General features: G+C 37.9%; 1 protein-coding gene across 3 annotated transcripts in view; it reads right to left on the bottom strand.

Annotated features, from left to right (window-relative positions):
* Positions 1 to 1,053: 1,053 nt before the first annotated feature.
* The window catches only part of Jade3 (jade family PHD finger 3), a 109,544-nt gene continuing 101,353 nt past the window's right edge, over positions 1,054 to 9,244 (bottom strand). For all 3 annotated transcript variants that reach the window (XM_055607907.1, XM_055607905.1, XM_055607906.1), the window contains exons 10-12: positions 7,740 to 8,210; positions 6,602 to 6,719; positions 1,054 to 3,928 (exon numbers count right to left, since the gene is read on the bottom strand). In XM_055607907.1, coding sequence (XP_055463882.1) covers positions 3,024 to 3,928; positions 6,602 to 6,719; positions 7,740 to 8,210 — 1,494 coding nt within the window. In that variant the 3' untranslated portion in view covers positions 1,054 to 3,023. The remainder of the gene's footprint in view (positions 3,929 to 6,601; positions 6,720 to 7,739; positions 8,211 to 9,244) is intronic.

Raw genomic sequence — 9,244 nt, 5'->3', positions numbered from 1 at the left:
GCTCCACCTGCCTCTGCCTCCCCAAGTGCTGGGATCAAAGGCATGCACCACCACACAGGTAGGGGCTTTGCAGCTCAGTGGGAGAGTGCTTATCTAGCATGCTTATAGCCCTGGTTTCTATCCTCAGCACTGCAAAATAGAAAAAAAAAATAAGCAAGCATATTGAGGATTTTGATCTTTCAGGGAAAATATTCTGGGACTGTGCATCAGCTGGCTTGCTCTTTACATTCAAACACTTCTTTAACACAGACAAATGTTCACCTCCCACTAGAAATGTACACATTCTTATAAACCCAAAACTTTGTTGGCTGTAACAGGATATATTTGTAGTTTAATGTCTTCAGAATGAAATACCAGAACAATTACCTATTAACAAGCAAGTGAGGTAGGTAGAGGCAGAAACAATCATCTTTGTCTATTTTTCACTACTGATTTATTCAATGACCTTTGATAACTTGAAAATGTTTACTACTAAGTCCTGTCATGAGACCATTTAACCCTGATTACAAGACAGACTCCCAGAGCTCCACACAGAATGAGGATTATAAACAATAGCCTTGTGTATCTTGTCACTTTACTTGGGATTCATGCCCCTGGCTATTTTCAATGATGATTCTAAAGTCTATCTTACTGGTCTGATGAAATCTTTGTTTCCGGGCAAAGTACAAATGGTTGTCTTTGACTCCTGGTATTGATCTGAATCCTGAATATGTGCTTTCTCTCTCTCTCTCTCTCTCTCTCTCTCTTATTGAGACAGGGTCCTGTTATGTGTAGCACAGGCTATCCTAGAAGTTATCTTCCTGCTGGGGTTTTAGGTGTGTCTCATCATACCCAGATGATTTGTAGTTCTAAACATTCAATTCTTCCTCTACAACCCCCCCTTCAGTTTGCTTCATGGGTATTATTTTTAAACATACAGTAAATGCATTAAAAAAAATCAGTATGCCAAAATAGAAAATTACCACACTGACAGTAGTTAACAGTTTTCATAATTTAATGAAAAAGTATTGATAAAAATGTGACATTTGAAAAAAGACCAAATTCATCTTCAAAACTTGAATTACATAAGACAAGATGAAAAACATTAACAAGAGGTAATACTTCAAAAAACAAAATGCATTTTGGAGCATTTGGAATGTATGCAACTGAAGGCTCATTTATTTACCTAGAAAAATTCTGTAAAAAATTACCATTTTAATCTCCCTGACTTGAATGATATTTCAGGCAATACTCTCTTAGTGGTATTACATATAGAATTTGGCTAAAGCACTGTTTCTATGTTTGCTTTCCCCCAACTCAGAATTCAAAGGCAAGAAAGACCACTGGCAAGCCACTGGCTTTAATGTAAGAAATTTACAACTCAACTCCATTATACTCTCATTACCACAAAAGTGTCAAATTTATATATTCCCTATGAGTATTCAAATAAGCACTGAAGCTGAGTGTTGAAGAGAAGAAATTCTCTTCCTCATTTTTCAACTAAAACAAAATACAGAACACCTACTACACGTTATGTTATGTTCACACATGTTCATAGGCACATGAGAAACATTTTGAAGATGCAGACAAAGGAGAAGCAAAATACAGAAATTTTCAGAAGAGGGAAAAAAAAAACTCAAAAGAAACCTTTAACAAGGCTCTAAGAATGAAAGTGGGGGACAGGTAAACTGCTTAGTTTCCTAGCTCCATAGCATTGGCTAGAGGGCTACTGCCCTCTCACTGGCACCTACTGCAGCTGGCTTTTTTTTTTTTTTTACCAGCATGAAACTTCAAAAATTGAAAATGGCCTCTTATTTGAAAATTTTCTCTATGTTCCCAAACTAGAAGAAAGAGATATTATTTTAAGGCTAAGAAGAAAAGGGAGCTGAGAATTAGTCTGCCTCACATTTTTACAAACTACTACTTTCCCCTTTTTCTTAAATGGGAAACAGACTTGTTTCATCCTCTGCTTCAAATTTCTCTTCCTCTAGAAATGACTCAAGGCTGATTATTTGGTAATGTGGTATAAGCAAGTTCTGAAAAATGGCTCCAACTATTATGCTTGGGAAATTGCCTTAGATTCAAAATTCTTACAAAGCTAAATTATATCCATGTGTTAAACACATGCTTTCAAATTTCTGTCTGATAATAAAAATCTGTTTCAAAATTAAAGCAGGTAAGAATACTTAAGCCTCTGTGCATTACACTATATTTTAATTATACCTCAATAAAAATTTTATAAACATTAAAGCAGGTATACAAAAACTGTCAGCAAAACTCTAGTCAAACTTATTTGAAAACAACACAAAAAAAAAAACCCTGACCTGGTACAAATATCCCAGAAAAGGTCACACTTTGGGAAAGGCTCTGGCTGTCTTCACATATGCCTTGAGAAGCAGAGCATTTTCCTTGGAAGTAGTACTTTTGTACTTTGTAAACACTATCCACAATTTAGCTTGTTACCTGTATAAGAGAGTTGTGAGTATGTCCCCAACAAGCAGGTCTAGGAACAGGCACTGGACACTTAGGAGAATTGACTTTGTAAAATACGATTCTGTTAAAGAAACTCAACCTTGCATAAAGCAAGGAAGACACTTGTTAAGTGACAATATCTGAGAATGTTACTCTCCTGGTTTTTCCCTTGAAGAGGTTTTACAGATACCAGTGGCATTAGAAACTTTTTACAGACATGAGCTTTAAGGGAACACGCTATAGCTTCAAAAGATAAGAAGTTTTAGTGTCAGTCATGCTCTCTTGCAAATCCATTGACAATGCAAGGATTCTTAATATGTTGATTAATCAGTGTGTTAATATAACTGGCAAGCTGCCCTGAAGTATTCACTGAGGAAATACTCTGGGCCCAATTGTTTCCATCAGCCTCCGATAAAGTAACCCGACAATCTGCAACTCTTGTAATGTGCTTATAAAAACTAGACAAGAAACTTTTTCAAAAATTTCAAATCATTTTAATATCCACTAGAAACCTTTTGGTGTTTAGATTTCCCCCAGCATATAGGGCAAAGGTTATTCTTAGATGTTTCTGATCATCTTTGCATTGAGCTGTGAGAATGGGGATTTGTCTTGCTTTTTCCGTGGCACTCTTGTGCAGAATCAAGGGAAGGATTTTCTCGATCAGAACTCTCTCTCTTTACTCTTGTTGCCTCACTATTTACCTCCCCCTCTACTTCTGAATCGCTTAGTTCCAAATCAGGGCAGTACCCATCAGTTTCCTGATAAGAAGCTCTTCCCGTGGACCGCCTGAGAAACTGTCTACCCCACAACTGCTCTTTAGGGCTCACATTTTTAGTTGACTTAACATAGTACTGGAGATCCTCAGTGGGCCTCACCCATGTATTGGTGGCCTCCTTAAAGGACCTGCTAAAATGTTCTATGCCAGGTTTTCTAACGTTGCCCTGACTGGGCAAGTTGGAGCTGAGCATAGACTCTTGGTCACAGAACACCTCATCTGAATTATCTTTCTGGGTGATGTCCCCAGACCAGTTGCCTTCCAGGCCATTGGAACTGGCAACCCTGGAGTTAGGCTGACTCTTCCCGTTCCCAACAGATGTCTGTCCGTGAAGGGCAGCCTGAAGGGCTAGAGGCTTCCCTGATGATTGCCCATGATAGAACTCTGCAGATGGAGTTCCCCATGCAGGACTAGAACTCCTGGTTTCACTTCGAGAATTACTTTTGCTAGCTGACAGACAATTACTCTTGCTTTCCAGTGGATATCTTGGATATCTTTTCACATCTCTATTCAGTGGCTCCTCAGGCATCTGTGGGCTTCTTTTATTGTGACCAGGTGAGCTGCTGCCAGAAGAGGAGGGTTGTTGCTCAGTTTCGGTAGAGCTATCTCTGCAATCTTCAGATTTAGGCATTTTTAACTTCAAGGTAATTCGTGGTGGTGGGTAAAACAATGAGTTTTCTAGTGCATTTGTCAAAGGAGCTCCTGAGATCAAAAAGAAAGATCTGTTTAACAACTAATTTAATTATTAGCATATCTGGGTATCACAAAGTGAATTCATAAATCTATTGTTTCAAATGTCTAATCAACACATATATTTGATGAGCCTGTATACCATGGTGAACAGCTGAAGTGAGCTATAGTAGAGGATGAACCCAGAGATCCACAGAAAACACTATCCATATCTCCCAACCTTTTCACCTTTACTTTCCTAACCTACAAAACAATAACAACAACTAGTGTGCTCTGTCTTATATCCCTATCTCCACATCTTTCATTTCTTTGTGTATGTATGAGTGCAATTGTACATGTATGTGGAAGTCAGAGGCTAATACTGATTGTTTTCTTCAATCATTCTCTATCTTATTTTTTGAGACAGGGCTTTTTAATGAACTCTGAGCTCAACAACTGGCTACACTAGCAAACGTATGAGATCCTGTTTCCACTTAACCAGTGCTGGAACCAAATCACAAGGGTATGTACCACACAGATTTTTTTTTCTGAGTGTTGGAGATTGAACTTCACTAACAGAGCTCTTCCCCTAGACTTTTCCTTGCATTTCATTTCTACAAAGAATGTTATTCTAGCCAGGCATGGTGGTGCAGGCCTGTAATCCCAGCACTCTGGCAGGCAGATCTCTTTGAGTTTGAGGCCAGCCTGGTCTACAAAGTGAGCCCAGGATAGCCAAGGCTACACAGAGAAACGCTGTCTTGAAAACAACAACAACAAAACAAAACAACAACAAAAGAATGTTATTCACAGGCGTTTGGAATGAGTTTATGATTGGGCATATGTATAGGTAATGAGCAGGACTGAATATGCCTCAAACCCAGATATTTCTGATCTTATTCTCCTATCCTTTCCAGGCATTCCCAAGGAAGCCAAAGAGAAAACCTTAGAAATACAGTACAGGTTTTGGTGGGACAAAGGTAAATAAGTATTTTAACCTAGCATTAGAAGTGGTGAGAGGTTCCTGAATATTTTATGCCTTTAATCTATAATATTATGATTAGAAATGATCATTAAAGGGGGGTGTGGGATAATTTAAATAATATTATTGGACCAATAATAGCATGTGTGTGGAGGTAGATGACAACTTTATGGAGTTAGTTCTTTCCTTCCATCTTTACATGGGTTCTAATTGTCAAACTCAGGCCACCAGGCTTTCAAAGTAAGTGCTATTACCTGCTGAGCCATCTTGCCAGCCCTGGGCAAGGCTTGACAGTGGTAATGGCCAGCAGGAAAGTATCATAACATAGAGAATTATCCAGGGAAGTATTAATTATCCAGATATATCACCCTACAATTGGCCTTTGCGCATTATTATCTTAATATATATTATATATATATACACATTATAATATATATATATATAGAAGATGGTTTGCAGTTATCCTAAAGGGTATCATGCATTCCCCAAGGGTCCACTTTGAACAACTACAGCTCCCATCTCTGCTAGGGTTTGCCACCTATTGATGCTGCAAGTCATATTATAATCGGAAGCTACTTGGGTGAGTTCAATCTTGTCACCACACAGGGGACAACTCCCTGTTGCCTTTGCTTCTTATTGCTTTGGCAGTCATACTGCATGGTAATCTTGTGACTGAGTAGCTCTGCTACTTCCTGTTATACCAGGCTACTATGACCCATAGTCACAAATACCCCAAGAGCTTCTAACATCTGACACCTTGTTTCTACAAGTCTATCTTATTTTATGGTTGGCTTTTAACAGGTGCTGATTCTGTACATTTTGCCCAGATACCCTTAGTGCTCAGGTTCTTCCATCTATCTCTGTATTAAGACAAACACAGGGAGGTGTCATTGTATATGACTGCCATAATTCTAGTCACGCTTCCACTTTGGGTACTGCAATTGTCACCACCCATCTCTTTCACCAAGTCTCTTGTTGACTGCTCTATCTTCTAGTTTAGTTCTTAGTCCCTAGTACAGTGGTTTTCAACCTTCCTGATGCTGAGACCCTTTAATATAGTTCCCCATGTTGTGGTGACACCCCCAAATAAAATTATTTTTGTTGCTACTTCATAACTGGAATCTTGCTACCATTATGAATTGTTTTTCAATGGTCTTAGGTGACCCCTGTGAAAGGGCTGTTTGGCACCCCCAAGAAGTGACCATCCACAGGTTGAGAACCACTTCTCTAGTAAATTCTCAATAAATATTAATGAATAAATGAAAATATTAAAAAATATTTTTAAACTTCCAGCTGAGGATATTTTAACAGATGACTTTTAAGAGTATCCGTTATGAGTAACCCTAGAATTAAATGGTTTCTGGGAACCAGGATTTGGTGCTAGCTTCTTGATTTTAAGTAAATTTGATAATTAAGAAAATACTTTCATGACTGTAATTAATGGCATCAAATGTTTGTCTGGGATCTAGACTATCTACCTCAGACTAACAACCCCTCTAATCCTATCCTGAAATTTCTTTTCCTTCCTTATTGTTTAGGGAGGGAGCATGTTTCTTTCCAGGAATTTCTTACCTTGTAAATTGAAAATAAAAGAGGTCACATTAATTATTAGATTGAAGAAAATGAAACAATTTTTAAGTGGCATAACAGATACAAAATTAAATTGTAAAAGTAATATATAACCAGATTTTCTATATTTTCTCAGTCAATTTTAACAAACACGTTACCTTCTTCAATTTGATCATTGATAAGCTGAACTTGCAAACCGAAGATCTGTTCCTGCACTTTGGTGTGTGATAGTTTAAGCTTCTCTCGCCTGCTTATCATGTAGCATAGATTTCGGACCTGCAAGAAAATCCCCAGCAAATAAAAATGTTTGTCATGTTAAGCAAATTTATAGTTTAAATTGTTCAGCTACTTTGAAGACCATTGAATTCTGGTGGCTGTGGGAGTGAGGAATGAAGACATGATCCAAGGGCCACAGACCATGACCAAACCAAAGGCATTACTACAACATGACAATAATGGGGACATGGTTCCTATGTCAATCTGCTAGAAGAGCAAGTACTCCCGGGTTCTCTCTGAAACCTACTCTCTAGTCTACAGGATCAATATTTATGTACACAGTCCAGGTGAGACGATAATGGTATCATACATTAGCTTTCCCTTTCCATTACTGAGTATGAATGATAGTAGCACTTGGCATCTGTATCATCAGACCTGGCTCATTTCTAGAATTATACAATTATGAAATTCCCTAGGGTAAACACAGCACTTAACTTTTCTTTGAATTTGTAGCACTTAATTTACCTGATAAATAATATATCACAAGTTAAATAACCCGGTGAAGTGGCTGCCAACCAGAGATGATTTTAATCCCTAGGTGGAAGATGGTAAATTTGGAAAACAATTTTGGTTGTCAGAACCAAGTATATAAGGGATACTAGCATCTAATGGGTAGAGATCACTGATGTTGCTAAACATCCTATCCTGCCACTTATAATAAAAGGCAGTACTCCACAATAAATAAATTTGCAGCTTAAGATGTCAATAGTGCTGAGTTTGAGAAGCCCTGACACAGTGCTTTTCTGGACAAAGTTAACTCTTTAGGCTTTAGTCTCAGGAATATGCTAGTAAAATATAGCTGAGCCATTTTAGCAGTGAATTAAAGTTCATAGAGCAAATGCATGAAGCCTCTCCTGTTACTTGTCAAAATTTAAACAGAACCCAACATCTGGGGCTACAGTGAACTCAGACAACAAGGAAGAACACAGAAGCTCACACTATAAATGAAATGGTCATTTAAGAAATGGAAGTGATATCTCCAATCTCTATGTAGATATTAGTCAAAACTGGTCACCTTACCCTCTCTAGGTCCTGCCGCAGGTGCATAAACATTCTCATGCGAGTATGAATGCTTTCTTCTTTTGGCTGTACCAAGCCATTTTCTTCCTCCTCTTTTGGAGGAATTAATGGCTTATTGAAGTTGCTTTTACGCTTGAGTTTCCAGTAGTTATATATAAAGTCGACAGTTAACGTAGACAGCCCCAGCTCTTTGGCAACATCATCTACCTGAACCAAAGTATAAAATTCTTCTTCTAGCTCTCGAAGCTTCTGTGCCCTTAGGCTGATCTTTTCGCCTTTTGCCTGGCTCTGCTCAGCAACTCTGTGATGATGGTACTCGGCTTCCCCGGGTTTTGGCTTGTTTTGGCTATGCTTGAGGCAAAATGACTTGAATTTTACTTCATCCCCCTCATCTAGAATGGTCTTCATTTCTAGGCCATGCTCAAAGGCACAGGTGACATGGAAAGCGGTGATACAGCTTTTCACAGAGCACTGAAAAGAGAAAGAATGTGTCAGAGCAGCAGATGGGAAGAGAATGGAAATCTCTGTATCTCTGGGCCCCAATTGTGAGCTTACTTAATGCAAAGAAAAAAAGGGGGAAGGCTTGACCATGACAAATATTTTACAAGAAGAAAAAGATGAAATAAGAAGAAAATATTTTATTTACAAGTAAAACTTTTATAAATTATCCAGAAAACTTACTCATATAGAAAACAGCAAAAAACAGCTAAAAGTATTAAACTCACATTTTAAGATTTCAATTCAGGCAGCAAACATTCAGTTGCCTTTTTTTTGAGGAGTCTTTGATTTATGTAAAGTTACATGGATATGCTTTTATTGTAGAACTTTTCACATACTACTTACTAATAACTGAAAAATTCCTGGCCATAAGGCTTAAAACAAAAGCTATGTCAACTACCTATGTACCAGTATGTCATCAATTCAGGCAATATTATAAACTACTGAAAAAGCAGTTGCTCAGAACAAATGAAAGAAAAGACATAGTATTGTTGCCAGGACATTCATGGTCACAAGGAATTCCAATACCTAAACAACTTAACTTCCTGAAATTGTTCTTATACAGCTGAGCTATCCATTGGACTAGACAACTAGCCATGAAAAAGCTATTTAATTTTAAATTAATTTAAATGGGGCCAAAATGTTGTTCCCCATAACACTTGTGTTGCAAGTGTGAGGCTCTGGGTTTCATCCCCTAAACTGCAAAAAAAAAAAAAAGGTTAATTAAAATTACATACAATGAGGACCAATGACTCAGCAGGTAAGAGGGCCTGTCATCAACACTGATGACAAAATTAATTGCTAGGTCCTACATGAAAGGAGAGAGCTGACTCTTACAAGGTGTCCTCTAATTTCCACATATGTGCTTCCCTCAATAAATACATGTTATTTAAAAAATGGCATACAATGAAAAATTTAACTCCTCAGTCACATTAGCCACATTTCAACCAAACTAGACAACACACACACACACACACACACACACACACACACACACACACACACAC

Source organism: Psammomys obesus, unplaced genomic scaffold (assembly GCF_907164565.1).
Source record: "Psammomys obesus unplaced genomic scaffold, mPsaObe1.curated_primary_1811, whole genome shotgun sequence".
Classification (NCBI taxonomy): domain Eukaryota; kingdom Metazoa; phylum Chordata; class Mammalia; order Rodentia; family Muridae; genus Psammomys; species Psammomys obesus.
This window is presented reverse-complemented; position numbering and strand designations above follow the sequence as displayed.